Source organism: Venturia canescens, chromosome 9 (assembly GCF_019457755.1).
Source record: "Venturia canescens isolate UGA chromosome 9, ASM1945775v1, whole genome shotgun sequence".
NCBI lineage: Eukaryota > Metazoa > Arthropoda > Insecta > Hymenoptera > Ichneumonidae > Venturia > Venturia canescens.
Genome location: NC_057429.1, coordinates 17,695,151 through 17,717,832, shown reverse-complemented (window position 1 = coordinate 17,717,832; position 22,682 = coordinate 17,695,151). Strand labels below are relative to the sequence as shown.

The following is a 22,682-nucleotide window of genomic DNA, read 5'->3' as shown; positions in this document are numbered from 1 at the left end:
TTTCGATTATTCAGTAATAAATTTCTTAACGTTTTTCAACGTGCTCGCTATCACACGAGCTCGGCATTAACGATGTCGAGTAATTAGCAGCGAAATCGTGTACGTCGATTCAAAACGTTTTTCGACGAAAACTGGTTCATCGTAATGGACCGGAGCATTTCAAATCTCGTTTACAAATCTGTAAACACGTTTTTTTTTTTACTTTGGTCCGCAGTTTTGGTTCGTTGCTTCGGTCAAAGTACTGTGCGGTTTTAGGACCCGCGAAAACTTCAGTGAGAATCGCCGTTCTGTTCGAGAACCCGAATCGTTATCAACAGCCTGATTTCAGTGATTTCATTAAATTTTCCACGCTGCTTTTCATTCGTTCGCAAAGTTTTTCCCTCGCCGTGGAACCGACTCAGTTCTCATCGAAAAATGCGAAACAGAATTTGAAATAAAAACTCTTGTGCGAGTTTTGAGCTGCGAATCCTTCGGACAACGGGTGTGCGCGTAGTATACGCACCGATGAAAACAATCGGACGACTTTGAGTGATTAAAAATTGACAGAGTTTCGTGGCGCACGAATTAAGGCGAGGAAAAATGATCAGAGTTGTAGTTGAGTCGGAAGAAGATGATTCCGATAAGATCCGTGTATTAGAAAGGCGAGGATTTAAAAAACCCGGGAAAAAGCACGTGTGTAGAATTTTAGTATTATTGGCAAAAGAGAAAATGAGCGAGAGCCACGTGTCTTCGGCAGGAGGGACCTCTGGCGGGTATGTGGAGCAATCATGGGCGAGTTTGAGGCATACCTCGGGGTCGAGGGTACGGGAGGGGGTCGGGAACGTCGGGGATATTTGGGCGATTGGCAGGAGGGACGGAGAGATTGTTTAAGGAGGTGAGGAGCGAGTGTGCCAATGTCCGTTGTCTTCGGGACCGTCCAATGGTTAAATCGTCGGATGGGAGTTCGCGGTTGGTCGTCCTGCGTGTTGAGCTCCACAATGTTCGAAGGCTGTACACGTATCCGAAGAATGGTGAGAAGAGAGGGTGGTAAGAATGGTGTAGTTGGCGGAGTCTCCGCGGTGAGGTTTTTATCAGTCGCTCGCATGCGCCCCCGCCCCGATCGATAAGCGAACAGCCGGGTTCTCGTGTTCGTCCTCGTGACGTCACGTGGCGAGCGAATCGGTCGACGAGTGACAGCGGAAACGGGCGAGTTTCCCCGAGCGGGCTCGGAGTTGGTCGAAGCATAGCGGACGCTGGTCGAGCGCCACCCTGGGCTTTTCCTCCGCGAGTTCGTCGAAGCACGGGGTGGCTGGTTGGAAACTCGAGACTTGGAACGAAGCGACGGTGGCGCCGCTTCGGAGCTTTTTCCCCAGTCGTTCCTCGGCTCTCCCTCTCGGGCTCGTTCTCTCTCGGCACTCTTGGAATTAACGTGTCCTTGTCCGACAGCCGTGATAAGGTGCACGAGAGAGTCCACAGGGGGGGAAAACGACGAGCGGAATCCAGCGGCAAACGTTCGACGGTCGTCTCTCTCGACGTACGTTAACTCCGGCTCGGCTTTTCTACACGTACACGTACACGAACACACGCTCACGCACTCGCTCACTCACACGTACACTTGCATAAACAGACACTGACACATACACGTGAACAGTAAACGGAGAGCGTACGTTAAATCGCGCGCGACGTCGTTCACGTCTACAATTTTGACGCTGCTCGCAACGAGGAGTCAAAAACCCTCAAATAAAACGCGTTGTGTGTCTTTTATTTTTGTTTCTTTTGTTTATCTTATACTCTCTCTATCCCCGTTCCTGTTTTCAACGCTGCTCCCGCTCCGTATTTTTCCCTCTTCGCGCGATCATTCGCCACGATGATCCTCGACTGATCCAGTTTCCGCGTGCACTTTAATTATCGGGAGAGACAAAGTGTCTGTGGCTGTGTGTGTGCGTGTGTGTGTGTGTGTGTGAGTGTGTGTGCGCGATTCTACAGCGAGAGACTTTCATTTATATGCAGTAATACATTGCCACGGAGGGAAAGAAAGAACGAGAAAAGTACGCGCGAGTGTGTCTCCGTGAGGATTTAAACAGTGAATTATTCGCCAGGAGGCGAGAAAAAGAACGAACGTTCGCTTGAAAATAGAGTGCCGGGGAGGGATTTCGGATGAAAGAATAAGCGGGGAGATAAGAAAGCACGCACAACGCAGACGGCTTTGTGATAGCAGCGTGAAAATCCGAGTCTCGCCACGTCGAAATATCGTGCTTCGCGTCCAAAGTACTAAAAAAGTACTAAAATTAACGTTATTTTCGTCAAACTCGCGGAGAGAGAAAGAAAAGTTACAAGTACTGGGGGCAAAGTTCAGGCACGGCCTGAAATAGCGTCCGCGTACGATCCATCAATTTTCCTTATTCGAATCTAAATTCTCTGCAGTTTGAAAATCAATACTTTTTATCAGCACGACGGTTTTTCCTGTGTCGTAGCGTCGTGTGCCCGTGTACGTGCCCCGTTGCTCGCCTCTCTGCGCGTCCTCAGCGTACGAGAAATCGAATTTTCTCAAATTCGAAAATTCGAATTCGTTGCGCTTCCGTTTCTACCGAAATCGAGAGCATTGAAACCGAAGCAAAAACACCTTTTCTCTCACTCAGATGCTCCGTCGAATCTCCCATTTTTCCCCGCGCTCGAGAGCGGTTCGAGCGTGACACAAAGTCTGAGGGCCGTCAGCCGGTAGGCTTTGTAAACTGGAATCGCAACTCGATAATATTATGACGTCGAAGGAAGTCGAGCTCGCACGAAACGTGCCGATCAGACGCACTCATGTCCACGGATCTGAGCACTGCGTGCTCTACTCTCTCAACGTATACATCCCCAGGCTTACCAATACTTTCGCAAACGCTTGTGCGATCGTTCGCTCATACGCAGCGAGAGCGTTTACTTTCGTTGCTCAGCCCTGGGACGGTCTGCTATCGCCCCATTGGGGAGCCCGTGTCTGACCAAGCACGAGGCGTTTCTACTGGGGAGTTGGAAAAATCACCGAAACACAGAATTTCGTCCGTCGTTTCAGGATCATTCCCACTTTTCAAGAACCTCCCAAATGCCTCTCGTGTCTCATTGATCGAACGAAACGACATTTCACATCTAAAATCGTAGAATCGGAGTCGAATTTGTTCGTGAATGATGAAAGTGAAAAAATCTCAATGCCCGGCCGATAATTTCGTGTGAACTTCCGGTCGTATGTGGCAATAAGATGACAGGCGAGGGTGCAACGCTGCACACAACCCCCTCGAGGGCACACGGGGCGCAGCTGAGCTCGACCGGGCGCGACCCACAGCCCTACATTCGCGGTCTGCGGCGCGACCTAACCTCAACACACACCCACTTTTGCTTCACTCCCCCACTATTCAACCCTCGTCTCGCGCTTCTCCACGATTCCAGCGACGAGAAGTCAGCCATACGCCCTTCGGTGCGAGTGCGACGGCTGATATAATGCTCATACGGAAATTAATGCGATCTCGTTCGTGTGCATGAGTCGGCAGGGGCAGCCAGTCTCGATTCGTTTTATTCGGAATCGCCTTCGTTTCTCCGTAACGAGTCTCTTGTCTCGAGTCGTCCAAAATCAGGTGTGTCACGATCGGTGCGATGTGAAAACCCGACTCGGTGCTCGTAATCGGAGAATTCGACGTGCTCGAAAATCACGGTACGAAAAAAACGCTCGTCGGGATATTTGCAGTGGGGAAAATATTCGATTCGGAATTTTACTCGTTCAAGGATTTTACGCGTCGATTATCGCTCGGATGATCGAACAAGTGATATTCGAAACGGAGGAGGTCAAAGATCTTTTTATACGAGTTTCCTCGCGGTTTGAGCCGCGTCGCTCACACGAGTCCGCATCGCATTATCGTCACCGTGACCGTCTCCGCAATCGATGTCCCTAATTTTACTCAATTTTCTCCTCATTTCTGAATAATTCATTATAATTAGTATCGGATTTTGCTTCCTCGTACATTGCCGTTGTCATCATTATGCGGTGCGGAAAGCTTGTGACCTCAGGAATATCACGCTCAGGTGAAACACATTAACGACACAGATAACTACCGTTCTCGTAACGAGGGACCCATCACTATTTATGATCGAAATAATCGGGTCATTCTAACGATAAACGAATTAGTTTCCACCAGTAATTATCTTTCGTCGAATTTTCAATGCTTCACAAGTTGAATTACCATCATTTTTCATCGTTGCTTCAACGGATTAAGAATAATTCAAAAAAACGTCGTACCGCTGAATCATTTCCTTGAGACCATCTCGAAAAATAACGAAAAAAGTGTTTGCCTCGCAGAGCAGCGCATTTTGAAGCTCAGCATCGAGGATTTTCACTCAAATTATTCAGTTTTCTCCGAGTTTTAAATTTGGAGTCGTCGGAATAACCTTAAACTTTGAACGCAGCTCGAGACAAGTTTGGAGCCTCGTGAGATTCATTTCAACTTTGCAAGCAGTAAAAATACCGTTTTGAAAGCGGAAACATAGTGGTGAAATATCTTGGATAACGCTGAAATAGGGTTTTAATGTTTGGATACAAGATTATGGTTATTAAGGGTACATTCACTCGATAATTGCGAAGACGGGGTGGGCTGGGATCGATCAATGGTTGTAGTAAGTGGTTTAATCCGAAGTAGATAGCATGTAAACACGAGGAGAAGGAGGATGAGTGGGTGAAGAATGAGAAAGGAATATGAAAAGCCCGCGAAGAGTCTCTTGTACACGCGAGCATGTATTCGTAGGCAGTCGAGCACGTGTCGTTCATCAAGCTAGAGAGCGAAAGACAGAGAGAGAGGGAGAGAGAAGTACACGAGGTCCTCGCGAAATCGCTTGACACAGCGATTTAATTGAATTAGGTTCCGAGCAGGGGGGTGAAGAGTTGCGATACTCCGAGCAAGGTAGAGGCGGAAAATTGAATTTGCATCGTGTGACTTTGTGTGCCAAGCCCGGTGACATATCTTGCATGTATATATGAGGGGATGGTATAAACGAGTAGATGCAACTGTCGATCGGGGTAACTGTCAAGGTCACGTTTGTTCGTAACTGAATATCGGGGGGAATGACGATGCCAATAATGACGGACGAAATTTTTCTTTCTCTTTCCGCGCTCGCGTCGACGAAAGCCACGAACGAAAATATCTCAAGTTGAACGGTGCGATTTGATAATTGCAGGATTCGAGGGCCGCGGTAGTTTCGTGAAAAGAAGGTGAAACGATCGGCAAAGTGCACGAGAATAAGGAAGCGAGGATAAGGATAACCAGTGTGGGATAGTTAAAAAGGAGCTACTCGGTTGGAGGGTTGCCCGGGCTAATCGTTCATAATCGAGGGGAGCGTTTTCGAAGTGGTGTCGAGGAGGGGTAGCCTGAGGCACAACCGAAAGGATTATTCGCGCAGCCACGAGCGGAACAGTGCCGAGGAAGAGGAAGCGGAGGAGGAGGAGGAGGAGGAGGATTACGATATTTACGGGGATGACGGACGTGGAAGTTTAAGGAGACGAGAAGATTCGAGAGTCAGGTTATCGAGATCGGCGGTGCCGGGGGGTTATCGGGAAGGCGTCGTCGTGAGGGTTCCGCCGACGGGAGTCGTCGGTGGTTACTGTGATGTGGTGGAGTCCCCCGGAGGGTCGCGGTTGCATCATCAAGATCACCGCTATCAGGAGCACCGAGATCACCACTCGCATCGCGAGCAGCATCATCTACAAGGAGGTGGAGGAGGCGGAGGCGGCGGCGGTGGCGCATCGTCGTCGTCTTCCCGTCGTCGCGTCATCGTGAGAGCTCCCTCATCGGGTCGCGATATCGGCATAACGGCCCGCGGCGGCCTGGCCGGTGGTCCCGAGGAGGAGGACGACGGCGTAGGATGGTGTGACCTCCGGCGTCATCCCGCTCGACGTGGAGCCGGTGGGGGTGGAAGTGGCGGCGGCCCCGGCTCCGTCGGTGGTGGATACGGTACCGAGCGTCTTCTCCTCGACTCCGAGGACGAGGAAGAACTCCCACCACCGCCGGGTATGTCGTGGCAACAGCAACAGTCGAGATCTGTTGGAGGTGTCACGGACAACCGCGGCGCTGGGCTTGCCACTTCCTCATCCGCCGTTCATCCTCCATCCTCGTACACCCGCGACGAACGCGACCGGGATCCGAGGCTCGTCGACACGGCCAATACCGGACGCGAGCCAATATCCTCCCGCGAATTGCGGGAGTCGCGTGATCTCCGGGACATCAGGGATCATCGTGACATCCGCGACTCGAGGGAGAACTACGCTAGCGCCTCCAGACGATCCGAATATCGTAGCGGCGACAGACCCGAGCGCGAACAGGACTACGACGACTATGATCCACCTGCTACCACGCGCTCCAATCCTTCGGCCAACGCCTCGACCGCAGTCACCAATAATCCGGTAAGAATTTCACTTTTTCACATTTCCCACTCTCTATTTGCTTGTTATTCCTTCACTCGATGTAAGCTCAAACCTCTGTTGGGCATGCCCCCCGTTCATTTGGGCAGGACCGAATCAAAGTTGGCAACTATCCTAATAACCGAATATCTACGAAACACTTTGTTTGCCGAGTTTCTCACAGTATTCTTATTTCTAAAGGAAAACTCTTCGCTAAAGCAAACCTTTGCGGCATATCGTTGAAAGAAAGTTTCTTGCCAGAGCTTTCATCATCTCTTTTATCTTTCGTTGTACCGCGACTGTTCAGGCTCGCAGCTTAAAATCACCGATTCCGAAAGCATCGAAACATCATTTTAATACGATCGATCGTCGCATTGCTATCCTAGTATATTCGCTGGTAGGAAAGTCACCGTTGAATCAACTGCGTTCGAGCCAAAAAAAAACTGTATAATCCGAAGATTGATAGCACACGGAGAAGAGATTTTCTGTGAGAGCCGGAATCACATCCTGCAATCAACGAGCCACATAAGGGAGGACATCCTTGAATCAACTTGATTCATTTCGCACTGTCTGAGAGATGGAAGCAAAAATTAGACAGTGCACAGAGTGGGATGCAAGCCATCATTTCTCCAATGACATTGACTCAATCAAACGAATTTATTTTCAATATGCCGACTGGTCGAGGAAAAATATCGACAAATTGGTTAGCGCAAACACACTCCATTCGTATTTATAGTCGCGTCGAACGACCAAGATATAACGCTTGAGAGTGGATGAATTTGAATTGGGATCGCGGTACGCTGCGAGGGTATTATTATTGTCGGATGTAAAAAGCCGGATATAGACGCGATGCGGAGAGCGCCAGGCGCCAGGCGAAGAGGGTGAGTCAGGATCGATTGTCGAGGTAGGTCCTGCCGCGCGATTATTCCGACGGTGGCCTTTTGCCTCTCCGCGGGCCACGTTTTTCCCTCAATCTCTAAATCTCCGCTTCGTTATTTCTCTCTCACGTACACACTCTTCCTCGAGCTCCTGTACCACATTTTCCTCGCTTGACGACTGGCCAAAAGCGGAACGCTCGATTTCCACGATAAAGAAAAAAGACAAAAGTTATTTCGAGAAACAGACTCTTCGCAAGTTGCCAGAAGGAGAGAGAGAGAAAATATAGGTACGACTACGAGCAATTCGAGATTGTACAAAAACGGAGATGCTCCATAGCCTCGTCCCTTTCTCATCATTTTCGTTTGCCTTCACTCTCTTTTCTCTCCCTCTAACTCAGCTATAATTTTCGAGAGGAATGAGAATCGTAAGAGTCTTTTGTGACAGGGATCGAGACACAAAATCGTACAAAAGATGCGCTCGAGTCGCGGTACTAAACGCGAACAGAGATGGGAGACGAGGAGACTTCTCTTAGTGCCTCGTCGAGGAGTCATCAAAGAATCCTCGCACTCTTCGTCTCTCTACAAAATGGAAAGGTATTGCCGCACTCGTAGCATTGGCCCCACCGCTTATGTACTTGTGCAGGTAAACACACCTGAGAATCTGAAAAAGCGAGTACGCGCGGCGAGCAGGGAAAGGGGAGAAGATTTGTAGCGTTCTTCATTTAGAGTCTTTACATCTTTCATAGGGACCGCAGCAGAACGAGGAGAGGATTGCGCAAACACTCATGTTATACGGAGGTCTCGTTTGTAGCTGCATTGAGGAAGCGCAGCTTCCATTTCTCTCCTATCTCGTTTCTTTCTCTTTCCTCTTCTTTAACCCGATGCTATCTCGCTCTCTTCCATTTCCCATCCTCCTCAACCCCCCCCCCCCCCGTCCCCCGACGCCGCTTGCTTCCATCTTTTTATTCTTCGTTTTTACCAAGTACTTTCGCAACGCTTGTACCTATCACGCAATTCCTCTGGCAAAGTTTAACCTCCCCCGCGACCTCCGGGCCTCGGTAAACCACTAATGAAAGCGGGTGAGAAACCGGAAAATGGAACGACCTAACTCAGCTTTTTCTCGTTATCGATTTCAACGATATATTTATAAATGAATTTTCACCTCGCGACGTGACACCTTTTTGTCTCTCTCTCTTCCTCTCGGCCTTTCTCGGCTCGCACAGCGATGCTGAAAAACGTGTCTGGCAACTCCTCCCCGCGGCAACGAGTCACAAAGTAACTCGAAAAATAGCGATGTAATGTGATTACGTCGTGAATGTAAATCGAATTTAACCCCCGCTGTAAAAGCCAGGAGAGTATTGCACGTTCGACGGAAATGCAGAGTGCTTTTCAGCCCGTTTTTCAACTCATATATTCAACTGAAGCGTACTCGCTATAAAACAATGATGAAATATGTAACTGGAAAATAAGAATCGTAATAAAATTGAGACAGGCGAGAACGGGGCGGGAAATTTCGCTCTCCTTTCGACCATTTCGCCTCCTTCGAGTCCTCCTCCCTTCTCGTTCATCCATCGGAGCTTCTCCCACACGCTCGTGCACACATGTAGCGCGAGTCTGTGCCAGCGGATTCTCGCAGGCTCGCTCGGGCACGAGATATTCGCCGAGAGACCCCGTTCTCCACGAGAGCAAGAATATAGGTCAGTGTACAAGCTTCCAGGAGCAAAAGAGCATCGGTGTGTGCGAGGACTGAAGGATATACGCGAGAGAACACGTCCAGAGCAGCTCCACCGAGCCCTCGCGAAAAGAATATATAGAGAACGCTCCCGCTCAGCAATGAAAACGATGCGAGCAGAGAGAAAGAGAGAGAAATGGGAAGAAGAGCCCTGCTAACGGCCAAACGGGTTTTCTCTCCGACGTGCTCGCAATCCTTTTTTTTTTTTTAATTATTTTCCATTCTCTCGCGCTTCCTCTCTCATTCTTTCCTTCTCTCTTTATTCCCCGTCAGATGCGCGGGAATAGGATTTTATATGAGGCTCTTCATGTGTGCTTTTTTCTCGTGTTCAATATAAATATTGCGTCCGTACGGATGCGAGTGTCTCTTTCTCTCTTTCTCTCTCTCTCGCAGATGTGATACAATGAAATATCGTCGAATTGAACGGGAATGTAGTTTCGGTATGCTAACTCGTAATTGAATTAACTCACTTTTTTCTGCAATTGCGGATTTTTCAGTATAATTTTCACTTTTCGTACATTTCATATTATTCTTCGTACCACTTTACAGGCGCATGATTTTTATTCTGTCAGAAGGAGTAATTTTGTTCTCCCAACGAAAGAATTTGGGACGTAAAATTTTATGTTTTTTAAGGAATTTGTGAGAAAAAGTGAACTCAATCTCGTATTTGGGTGATTCAGGAGAAAAAAGGTGATGCTGGATTCAATGATTTTTTCACGATCAACCGGATTGAAAACTCTGCGTAGAACCTCCGAGGTAATGGGGGAATGAAAAAGTTGGTATGGCTAGAAAAATGGCGGCGAATTTAGACGCCATTTCTCCGGGGAGAGGATAATAGGAAGAGTATCGTTTCTGTTACTCTTGCTGCGCGTTCCCGCCGCCAAAGTCCCGCTGTGTGTATACGCACCTGCGGAATTAGAGGGCCGTGAAAAAGAGGCGAGCGAGAGAGCCGGGGAGATGGCGAACGGAGGGAAGTTGCACAAGGTCCTGCGGAGAGAGCAAAGGAGAGAAATCGAGAGGGCGAAACGAACGGGACGGAGAAGGAGAGTTTGTGGTCGAGTACCGCGCCGAAATTGCAGAATTATTCTTCTCGGAAGGACTCTCACGAAATTCGGTCGGCGTTGCAGTCGCAAACGCGCATGAGACCTCGCTTTTGACGAATGTCGCCAGGAAGGCACGAGCACGATTAGAAGATAGACGCGAACGCCGCTTCTTTCCTGCGCGCTTTCGTGCTGCGTGCTCCAAAAGTTTTTTCTTGCTTCCTGTACACGGCGAATTCCGACTCGAATCGATCGAACTTCTTTCGATTTCAGGCCCAATGACCACGCTCTCGTGCTAGAAGTTAGATTAACTCTGCGAAATTTTTCATTGAGTTTTCACGAAAAGTCGATGACAATCCATAGAGAATTGAAGATTTGTACAAATTAATGGAAATTGGAAATCTAGAAGGCAATTGCACGCCCCGATATGACGCGGAACAGTCCATGGGCCTCGAACCTTTCTCAACATCAGTCAACGCTTCCTCAGCCCTTCGAACGCATCGAGTTCTATGCAGATGCAACTCGCGTGCGGAATAAACGAGACTTTTTTTCTGCACTCTGCGATCCGAGGCAGCGACAAGCGCGATCAAGGGTGCAAGGTGTTGCTTGGCCATCTCACTCGCCCAAATTGTTATTAAATTGCAAGCGACCCGGTCTCGAGATATCCGTATGATCGATCCGGGACTCTCGGAGCAGGACACGAAGGAGCCGAAAGTTAAGGGCGCGTGTGCTTTTCGCAGAATCGTATACGTTGACAGCTGCGATGCCGCGTTCATTACGGAGCTTAGAAAAAACATAATGAAAGAATTCTGACAAAAACGTCCGATTCCCTTTCGCGGTCGATGCGCTCGTACTTCTCGGAGGTTTGGAAGAGCAATTAGGAAGTTTCCGAGGAGTATTTTCTTAATGTTAACGATGTCATAAAATCGAGTCTGAAATGAGGGCGAATGAATTCGAATGATTGGACTCTTCGAGCGTTTGGAGAAGACAAAAACTTTGGCGATCGATTTTTGTCCTCCATTCCCGCTTCCCCAAAACTGAATTCCAGCTCTAAGAGTTTCATGCGCACCCGGTCGACGATCGGATCCCTCGAAAGCTTCAATGTCGAAGCCGCAGCGAAGTTTGCGAACAAAGGGAAGTTTGGCTCCGGAGATTTCGGTGTGAACGCACTCATCCGAGTTGCTTCAGAGCCACGGACTGAAAAGCAGGCGCAGAGACGATGATAACCCTTGGAAAAGGCTCGCTCACATGGAAAGTCGCAAATTTAGATAATTCGAATAAAAAATGAAAGAGAGAGACGAAGAGCGATTAAAAATGACGCTCGTTACGTACGAGGGAGCCTCCGGGCATAATTGAGAGCGAATAAAAGAGAAAGAGGGAGAGCTCGTCGAATATTTGGTCCCATGAGGATCCTAATGAGCAACCGCCGGGGACTATTTAACGAAGGCATCGCGCGCGCGCGCGCGCCTATGTATATGAAACTTGGATATGCGCCGTGTATCCTGCACACGTAAAAATATGCACGAACACAGCAGACCGATGCGCGCAAGTACACGGAGAGCCAAGTTTCGTGGTGCACGAGCAACGGAGTTACGGCGGTCCAGGTATAAAACGTGAAAAGATCGAGAAGGCGAAACAGAACGAGGGCGAGCGAGACAGAGGCCCGAATCGCATCTCGCTTCGTCTAGACCACGTAGATTCTCTCTCATTTCACTCGCGGTCCTTCAAAATCTTCCTCTCTCGTTTCGGCTTCAGGTAAATCGAACTGCAGGTATACACCAACATTATACATAATATATAACCAGTCTGGTATATAGCATACATAAATAAATACATAGACAGAGTGCGAGCCGAGGTAGCTCCGCGCGGATACGAGCGAGTTATGTTGGGGGTCCTGCTGACGGTGGGCGAGAGGCGGGCATAGAGGACTCTCCTCGTCTCTGTGGCTCTTCGTCAGGTAAATCAAACAGGTACATACCCATGAGTGAGAAAGATGGGAAAAAAACGAGGAACACGCACGGAGGAAAAATAAAAGGAAGAGAGCACAAAACTGCTGGACCACAGAGACAGCCTCGCCCCTCTCTTTCTCTCCTTTACACTCTGACAATTCACCTCTCCTTTTTTATTTCACTCACTTTTGCCAAAATGTCCGCCGCACTCCTCGTTCCTACGCTCAATCGACGAGGGGCGTGTTTTTTCCAGTCTTCAACCTCGCGTTGTATGTTGATACCTCGATGTGCGTCTATTACTGCGTCGCCCCGTGTGTGCGCGAAGGTGATGGAATTTTTTGGAACTATATACACACTCGGCTACGGACAATTACTTCGTTCGAATTTCATCGATATATTTGGTTTTTACTTGAAATCGAATTTTGCGGAGAAATTTATTGAAACTCGTACCATTCCGAGTCAGTGGAGTTCGATCACAACGACCGAATAAAATTGGATCGAAAATCTTCGATTCGCTTACATCGAGTATACGAGATAAAAGTACGTTTTCTGATATTATTTTTGAAGCCTTTCGAGTCTTGGCTCCAGTCACGTATTCATCCCAATTAAGATTGATCTCAAGCCTCGTAAAGGAGCAATTACACATGCATTAAACCAGTTGCCAGGGAAGGAATTTCTGACACGTCGATACCGCGGAGTGGTAATAACTATTAATTATTAACATGGCAACGCTTATCTTGTCAGCGAGATTGTTTGTTCATGAAGGAAACTTTACTTTTCATATCTCCGTGTATGCGAATATGGTGAGATATGAGAATGAAAAAATCCGTAAATTAGTGCAATGTAACGCGATAACGCGCACTATTCGTGACGAAGGAAAGAGCTGATTTTGTTGCGCTTTCCTGGCGAGCAAATTCCCATTTTCACGTTAGCCTGTTTGAAATGTTAATTATGAAAATTCGTACAGAACTCGAATGCGAATCGTGCTGTCGGGGTCGATGCAACTGATTGGGAGAGCCACTCGTCATTCTCCAACGAGAATTCGGAATGACTGTTCTAATTAGACGACGAATGAAATCGATGTGCACGCAACGGGGTCGAGCGCGCCTGTTCCAATTATAAGAGGAATGTCATATCGATTATTTCCGACAAATTCTTCGCGGTAATTGGCCTTCCGAAAGCTCCTACGTTTTCAAATGCTTTTCGGTGTCTCCACATTTCGTAAATCGTTCGAGCAGAGAGCTCAAATGCACAATAAATACGCCGAATGGCGAGGCCATTAATTTTCGAACGGGCACGAGAATTCAAACTTCGTTTTATGTACAAATTTATTTGTAAATCAATCATTTATTGTCCGTGTTCGCGTTTATTGCGATATTTCACTACGATAACGTCATCGGTTCGTTCGTCATTTCAGAGCCCGCTCGCTTGCCGAAAAATCGTCGTTTCCAATGGCGCAAAAACGGAGCGAATCGATCGTCAAATTATTTCGTGGGACGAAAAAGTCAGATTTCTGTTCCGGGCGAGCTCCAATTTCCTGATGGGAAACTCCGAGTTTAACGCGCGTTATCCCGAGGACAAGAAAGCAAAAGTAACGTTCCGTGACTCGGCAGCTCTGGAAAGATCCCACGATGCAGTAGAGTGGCAGTAAAACACTCGATGATTTTTGCTACGATGCTCCATCTGCGTTTCGACCGTTTTGTCCGTATACTAAATCCTGCACGGGGGTCGTTTAAGGACTCTTGTCACTCATTCAGAGATTAACGTTGATTCAGTGGGCTGTTCATCGACGTCGTTGCTCCGGATTGTAGTCGTTTATTTGAGAAACCTCATGACATTGTGCGTTGAAAAAATTCGTCAAATTGACGTCAACTTTTAATGCAAAAAATATTGAAAAAACAAGCGAATGGAAATTTTCGATAACGTTCGAACAAAACGATGTTTTGCTGGAGCGAAAGTTTTTTTTCACACACTTTCGTCTGTTAAAATTCACGATTAATCATTCGACAGGTTAAGCTCCTTACAGAATCTTTAGAGGGTTCGTTTAACATGGAAAGTCGCATATGCACGAGGGTTATTGTTACTAGCCAGCCATCCCGCTGCGTCCGTAGTGACTCTTCAACTATTTCAAGTTTTTGCGTTAATCCCGGAGCGTTTCGCCCTCGTAACGACGGCCTTATTGTCCTTTTAGCTCTTGGAGAGAATTCACTTGAAAGCCAAAAAAATAAAGGTACAGCAATGCTGATGACGCCTGCGCTGCACTTGTCGAGACGGTTTGGTCCCTCGATCTTTCTCTCTCTCTCTCTGCTGTGTTGAGCATTCTCTTACAACGAGCAGATACTTTTTCCTCGTTTTCTGCGAGAATGAGAGGCCTGATCGTTCGAATTTTACCTCAGTCTGCACCAGTCTCCTTTGTATATCCTCCGTGAAGCGAGAAAGGTCCTTTTTACTTCGCGGCGAGGAGTGATGATGGCGAGAGAAGGTGCCAGCCAGGAACAGAGAAGATTACTCTTTCTCTGTCTTCCTGCTCTTCCTCTCTTATTTGCTTCTCTCGTGCTGCTCCCTTCGCCGCTGGTTTATACACAGATCCTCCGGACTATGGTTTATCATCGAAATCTCGTTTTAGCCTCTCCTCCTTCTCCCTCTTGCGATCTCTCTCACTGTGCTTCCATCTTTCTCTGGTCCAGCAAAAGGAGCGAGGATCGTTTTCGGACGTACCTGAACTCCCTCACTTTTTCTCTGTCCCTACGTCGCTGCCTCCCTCCTTCCTTCTCAGGACACTCTTCTGGCGTATCCTTGAATCCTTCCTACTCGAAGATTCCTCTCCTGCGCGGTCTCGATGCTGGGAAAGAAGACCGAGGAGGCAAGCAAAGGAGTTTTATTGCACTCGGTCGAAAAGATTTCTCTTGGAATTCGTCAATTTCACGTGGACTTTCGAATCGCGATTTTAGATGCAAGCAAACCAATTTCTTCACAAGAACGATCGCGTCCGTGGATATACATTGCAGGATCGATGGAGAGAAAATTGCTCAGAGGCGGTGGAACTTCGCAAAAACTTCACTTATTTTCTGTCTGGAAGCGCGGCGACTTATTTTCATGAGAAAATTTATAAGAAATTTATAACGAGCACGTATTAACCAGAATTTGTCGTGAGAAAGCGAGTGAAAAAGCACACTTAACGCGAGCAGGTTGCGGTGCGAAAAAACTCTGGGCTCTTTCACGCTTACGTTTCCATGCACTTGGCCCTTTGGGTGGTGGGCAATGCAGCTGCTCGCATGTGGAGGCCAAGAGAGTGGTTTCGAGACGATAATTAATAATTATTCATTGAGCAAAAGTCGCCTCCATTCTCTTCTCCTCGCTGGCTTTTAGCCGGCGGACAAAATTGGCTCGACAAGGGGTTAGCTGGTCTAGCTCGCGTTGTCGGAAGGCGGCCCAAGAGGGAAAGCAGCAGGCCGAGGTAAATACAAAGCTAGAGAAGAAACGCGGCGGGGGGAGGGAGTTCGCGAGCAATTTGGCGGTCAGTAACGAAGGGCCTGCGAAAACAAAGGATCGCGACGTCGTTCTCGTGGTCCCAACAATTGTTGCATTATTCATGGCTGTTTCTAGCGAGAAAAAGAAGCAGCGAAACAAGTGAAAGAAGAAAGAAGGTAGGAGCGGCGGAGCAGGCTCGGGGCGGGCAAGGAAGCACACCTCGGTCGTTATGCGGTAAGCCTTTCGCCCTCTCTCATCCGCTCTCACTAGCTTCCAAAAATTCATTTGATTTTTTTTTCCACCAACCAGGCTAGACTATACCATTAAGGCTCTGTGGCTGCTTCAGCCAAGGGAATAAGGTACCAATACCGAGTTGCTCGGGCTACTACACTTACGATATGAGTAAAACGAAGGAGAGATCGCGGCAGCGTGCTCGCTTCCTCCATCGTCGCACCACTCCTGGCTTCTCTTCGTGTGTATTTATACGTTCGCAGACACCCTCGCGTGAGCCATGGGTGTATCGATACGCGTCGTATATACACAGGGCCCTCGACGCTGCGGAGGAATCGCGCCGCTTCCCTTCTCCCGTGGCATACTTCGCGTTATTCTCGGAAAGCCCGCGGTCATCCAGACGCAAAAAGGGATTATTTAACGTCGCGCGGCTTCTTTTCACTTATAATGCTTGTATAGCTATACGTATATACATAAACAACACGTAGAGCTATCTCGAAAGATTCGCAAGGCTTCCCAAAGATCGCAAAGACAAAATTATGTCGGTCGAAAAAAAATGACTCAGCTAATCTGCTCGACCCTGAGACTCGATAAACTTCCGTCAATGCGGACGCTCTTTCCGTCACCTCGAGGCGCGTATATACTCGGCGCGCTTTCATCGCGCACCGTTTTCTCAATCCTCCCCCGCGCAAGTTTGTCGAAACTTTAAGTGCTTTTCACGCTGCTGCCGCGTGCTCGTCGCAACGTTGCTTCAGAGGCGGAAGACGGAAAAAAGCGGAAAAAAGGGTAGCGACGCCCGGTCCCATCGCGGAAAGGAAACGGTCCGCAATGCTGGCGCATTGGTGTAGGTCAAGCCTGAACCTTGCCGCGGAGCTTGAGCGAACGGGAGGGAGGAGAGGACGAAGGGCCGCCGATTCGAGGGCTGTAGGGAAAGAGCTACGGTACATTCGCTCGAAAACGGGAGAAGGCTCCACCGAGGATTGTATTTCCGCTTACCTGCTTAACTCTTACGTACACATCGGCATTTCTCGAGAAGCAGCAGCGAAAAAATCCACGCGGAAATCGCTCTGGAAATAGTTTCGAATTAAATGGCGCACGGGAAGCGGACGATCTGACGAGGAAACGACTGGAATTCAGATATTCTCGCAAACTTTTAACGACTCAACTTCCGGCTCCGCACTCCTGAGGATTCACGTCCCGACGTGCTTTTAGGATTACAATTTTTTAACCCTCTCGAATCGTACGTTGCTTGTACGCAACACGCGCTTCCAGGCACCGCATAAAACTTCATCGGTCAGTGAGGTCGGGGTTCCAACTGCCTAGCTCCGTCAAGCAAGCTTAGAGATAAACTGCTTTAACCCATCGAAATATCAATATGAAGCCAGCAGCGTTTCGTGTTGAGTTGCCGCGCTGTGTGAAAACGTGCCTTATTTGAGGTGTTGGGTGCTAGATTCATTCGCAAATTTTCCTGATTTTACCCCCCAGTGCTGCGCGGACCGAACATTCAAGAATTCGTATTTCCCAGCAAAAAAACTGAAATGTCAAAATGGATTCGTAAACTAGAAAATGTTTTGAGATCAAATTATGAATGGAAGAATTATTCTTCAGCGTGAAATAGGCCGCGGTTTGAGAGGGTTAAATGATTCGATAAAAAGTCTTGAAAGCGTGAATATAATCGCGTTCAATTCCGCCCAGCGGAGGATTATTAGTCCCAGCAGCATTACGCGGGTATTCGTATACCTGAGATACGGAATAAAATTACTTATAGAAGTCAGTTTCGAGTTGAGGCTCACGACGAGAGAATTTGCATAATTCACAAAATTTATTAATAACCCTACGAGAGATTAGCACGTTCCCATCGCTTCGATTAGGAGCTCTGGCGAATGTGCGCGTGTTCGACGACCTAAAAACGATGAGAATACCGAACTGGATGCAACAGAGATGCGAATGTTCCTCGCGCCGTGTATCATTTCTTCTGAGACTTAACAAACGCGCATCGCATCGAAACGAGATCAAAAGTAGGAGATTGAAAAAAGGAAGCCGAGTGATTCGCCTCGAGAGAAAATAGTGCGATTACTCGGAGCAGGATTTAAGGGCGCGAGTATAGAATTTCGCACGCGGATGAAATCCGCAGAGGAGCGGCCAAGGGGGCGAGCAAGATCGAGTTCCGTCTCTCTCGCGACGAAAGCCCTCGGCGGAGACCTTTTCCTTTGATCGTCCAACCTATGTGCGCCTATGTATGGGAGGGAAAGGCGCACAGACTTCGCGTACATTATCGATCCTTTCGGGTCACGGCACATGCACACGAGCGACGTTTATACCGAGGGCCCTGAGACTCTGTACACAGGCGAAGAGTACGTGCTTCGAGAAGGATGTAAACATACACGTTGGCTGAAAGTATGCTGCGAACATGAGCTTCGTTGTCTTTGTCACACGAGCTTCCTCATTAGCAGCATTCTCCAGCCCGCCAACCAGTCAGCCCCCCCCCCCCCCCTCCTTCTCTCTCTCCTATAATTAATTCATTTCTGTATATACATACGTATACCGAACGTAATAAATATTTATAGAATGTACTACAAGCCTTCTGAAGTAGCTATGCGAGTCCGAAAGCATTTGCCACTTCATCTTTACTTCGCGTGTAACTGCAACTTCACCGCGCGGAATTTATGAACCGTTCTCTCTATCGGCTGCACAGAGAGAGAGAGAGAGAGAGAGCCCCAGGTTGGCTCATGCTCGCACACCCTTTTCTGCACGAAAAACTACCTTATTCCCGCACGACTCCGATAGCTAGGACGTTGGACGTATACGTATGTTTATTCATGCAGAAGTTCGGTACGACGCGAAGAAACTTCGAGCCAACACCCGTCCGTTAAACAGCATAAATTGTCGCGACTCCTGGGAGGCACGAAATCTTCGGCACTGCGGACTGTGCACGTGTATTCGAAAGAGTGGCTCTCTCTCCATACACGTTGCGCCGACGTATTTGCGCCTCTTAGCGTGCAATAAGGAGCAAGCGTACAGGATATTTATGGGAATTGGGAGCAAGTTTGGAGGCTCTCAGCCAGCAGGGATCGCGTGGATGGCAGAACGGATGATGAAAGAGACAGCAAATTGATTATGAGGAGGAGCAGCTTATCAAACGAACTTTTGTTCAAGAGACTAAAGTAAGTTTGCATCAAAGCGAAAATACTCTAATAACCACTCTACGAGAGACGCGACATGCGAAAGCTTGCCAGCAACCGCCTGCTTTTTGCCCTCGTGCATATGCGCTTCTCCCTCCAATGGAACGAGGAAGCCGAAACTAACGGAAAAAAATACGAGTGACGTCCTGTCCGCCGCAGCCTAAGTGCTCGCGTCGTTCCGACGACGAAAGAACCAAATTTACAACAAAAAAACGCAAGTGAGGAGACCGAGAGAGGAGAAAGAAGGAAGAAACAAAAAAGTTTGCTTCCCGAAGCTCAGATGATCGCGGCCGCGCTCTCGGCTCATCGCTAATAAAGAATTTATGGTCCTCGTTACACCGGTACGGTTTCTACGAATTAACGTCGATTACCGTACGCGCGACCCATCAGGCCTCGGGACTACGGTAAAAACTTGAAAAGCAGATAGGCTCCGCTACGCCCAAACTCTTATAGCGAGTTGATCACTGTCACTACACGTTGAGATGCGAGCGACTGCGTGTGCGCGTGTGCGTCCGCGTATACAGGCTGTTCCTAAAGTATCACATTTCGCTACAGCCCCGGATCGAATTCACTATCATTTTCAAGAGGGCACCGATCCAAGTTTTTTTTTCATTTGGTCGACTTTCGAATTCTCTCTCTTTTTCGCATCGACCAAGCGATTTCGTAACTCAGGGAGTTTTTAATCGTCGTTGTTGCTGATTATCGAATATTCAGGGGACGGAGATTTTTAATCCCGAAAAATTGAATTGTAATAAAAATTCGGTCGATCTACGAAACGGTTGTGGAAAGTGAGCTTCGAAATCTCCCAAAAGCTTTCTCCGTATTCGATCATCGAAGCTCGAAATCCACAGAGCTTGCAATTTTCGATAATTTCACGATTCACTTCAGTTATTTCAATTATCAAGTGAAATTTTAACCGATTATTGAAATCGATTAAGAAATGCAACATTCTGTTCGTTCTGACACTCGACGAAGCTGTTCGTCCCTTCGCTAGATTAGCAGCTCGCAGCTACCCTCTTTCTTCACAAAACTGCTTTTTCCCCCTTTATTCCTATTTCTCGTTTCCCGTACCGAAGAGGCAAAGGAAAACTTCTGCGAGTCAGTGCGCGATCTCGATCGAAGTCTCGGTTCCACTCTCACAGTTCGAGCCCCCCCAGTTTTGGTTTTCAGCAAGCGAAATTCGAACGTCACTGCTCGAAAATGATCTTCAACCTCATTCGATCGAGTTGAAACAGCCTCGAATTTCCACATGCGGAAAAGTAGACTCAGGCTCGCCAAAAAAGTCATTTTAAGGGGAGCGTTCGATATTTCTTGATCGCCCTATAGATCATGCGAACGAATATAGATATAGGAAGATGGTATCTGTTGTTGGCCGGTAGGTATTATAGGTACGTGCAGAAAGCGATTAAGTGAATTCATGAATAACTTAAAAAACGTTGTTTCGGGCGCGTCGCACACGCGAAAGACTCGCACGGGCACCTGGCCCGGGGATCCACCCGCCTCTCTTCCCTCTGCCTCGTCGTCTTGTGCTCCCGCGGCAGTAGTTCTCCCACTTTTTCTCTTATTGCCTAGCGCGGAGATCGCGAAGTAAGCGTCGTGTTTAGTCCGATTTTATATACGAGAGGAGCAAATGTCCGTGAGTTCTCATGGAGGCGCACCGCGCGGAGACTCGTAAACAAAATCTGAATAAATGGAGAAATAAAAAAGGAGGAGAATAATACTGAAAAAGTAACTGCATCGCTCGAGATACAGGCGTCGAAATTCGAAAAAGGATCATCGATCCGAGCCGAGCCGAGCCCGTTTCAGCCGAGCAATAAATTCACCCGCGGTGAGCATATCAGGAATTAAAAATGGATATGAATAAACAAGGAAAATAAAGCGAGAATCATATAAGTTTTAAAATATTCGGGGAACTATGTGAAACGCGCGCGGACTCGAAACCGAAGCGATACCTGAATTACAGGATTTCAATACAACCGGACACACTCGTAATAAGTTATAATAATTCGACGCGGTTTAATTAGCGGTCGCTTTTCATATATGGATATTTTGGCCTCTTCGCCTCCCTTCCTCCCCCCTTAAAAGGTAGCCTCCGTGCGAGATTTTATAGCCGAATTTTTTCGAGGTCACTTGGCACATTATACATATTCATTTACACGTAAATAAGCACGCACGCGTAAATGCGTACACGTTGAAAGAAAATTATACTGTATATACAGGCCGCACAGCCGGGTATATTTTATCCGCGAGACTCGCGTATTTCGTTTATGCTTAGGAAATATTATATTACTAATATGGCCGCGATGGTAGCGCGAGCTATCGCATGTAATGTCCAATAACATTCGCTTACCGAGCGATCCGTGAAAGAAGAGGAAAGAAGACGCCCCGAGAGAAAGAGAGACGACAAGATTTTGAACTGTGCCGTTAATGTGTAGATAAAAATCAATCGCACATATCCAACGACCAGAAACGAGTTAACGTCAGGAATTTTTAAGTCGACGAGGCATGAAAATATGTCGGAACATTAATAAACGTGTGCGACCGCTCTTCCTCTCTCTCTCTCTCTCTTTCGTTTTTTTTTTACTTTTCTTCCTATTTTTTCTCTCTTTAATATCGTAAGTCTCGTTTCTTGCTCGCTTCGAACGCGTACCCCGCTCAGCATCAATGACGTTTTGGACAGAGCTCAAATTTCTTTGAACAATCGCGTTAAAAATTTTAACGAATCGTCGAGGTCTCAAGCTCCTGAAAGTTCAAACAGCTTTTCCTGCTTACTTTGCTTACATTCTCTCTGACGATGCAAGTTGCGAGAATATTTGTCCGCAAATGTATCACGGACAGTTTGAAACATTACCGTGAGTAACGATAGTGCGGTGACGAGCTGCTACAATTCATGATATTATTATGGGAGAAAAATTGAATTTTCTTATACAAAAATAATATTTATTTTCCAAGTATCTACGAATTTTTACTGGAGTATTTAGTAAATTTTCCTATCTGCAGTATTTACCGTTATAAAACTGAAAATTCCACAAAATCTTCGAAATTTTACAGTGCTTTACAGGAATGAATACTTTTCTTTAACTTTTGCAGCGATATTTTGAGAGCACGAAACTCGAGAGTTATTTTGTGCCTTTTCGGGAGCAGATTCAAAGATTTTGATGATGGTGACCGAAGAAAAGGTGGAGCACTGATCGGAACTTTCAGAGTTCAAAATTCTCGTTGTAAAATATCGCGTTCGATGCTCTATTTCAGTGCTAAATCTTCGTAGATCCTGGTAGTATTTTTCAGATTCATTCTTCCCGATCTCGATAGTCTCTTAAAGCTCGGGAAGATAACCGTGAAATATCGGGATAGGAGAATGAAAGAGAGAAAATAGAGAGCTGGAAGCTCGGTGTGCGGGGACTTTTTTGCACGTATCTTCGCGCTGTTTACTTCCCGGATCCCGATGGGATTCGATGCAGAGGGCTTCGAGGCGAGCGACAGTACACGAAGGCGGAAACGGATAGCGAAAGGGGCGGATGAGAATGCGGAAAGGAGAGCGAGAAGGTGGGAAGAGAGCAAGAAAAACGGATAGAGAGAAAAGTCGAAAAAGAAAGGCAGCTAGAGGCAATCGCCTTAGCGGAAATAAGAGCCGGAAATGCTGGGAACGTGCGAAACAAGGATTATTCGACGTTTCTCTCCGTTAAGCCGCATTACCAGCACTCGTCCGGGTGTGAAAACCGACTTTGTGTCCGTTAATTAGGAACGTACGAAAGTGAGTTTTTCTACGAATGAAATTCACAGCTCTTCGGGGTCTGCT

At 47.5% G+C, this 22,682-nt stretch overlaps 1 protein-coding gene across 15 annotated transcripts in view; it reads left to right on the top strand.

The window, feature by feature from the left end:
* Positions 1-1,350: 1,350 nt before the first annotated feature.
* Ca-beta (Ca2+-channel-protein-beta-subunit) overlaps positions 1,351-22,682 on the top strand; it is an 83,459-nt gene continuing 62,127 nt past the window's right edge. For 6 of the 15 annotated variants that reach the window (XR_006261939.1, XM_043427688.1, XM_043427687.1 and 3 more), the window contains exon 1: positions 5,350-6,403. Coding sequence is in view for 14 of the 15 variants with exons in the window: in XM_043427688.1 (XP_043283623.1) it covers positions 6,014-6,403 (390 nt within the window). In the remaining variant the exon portion in view is untranslated. Of the gene's footprint in view, positions 2,259-3,350; positions 3,668-3,749; positions 4,036-5,154; positions 6,404-22,682 lie in introns of those variants that run through there. The other 9 variants (XM_043427680.1, XM_043427678.1, XM_043427681.1 and 6 more) reach the window with 9 other exon arrangements.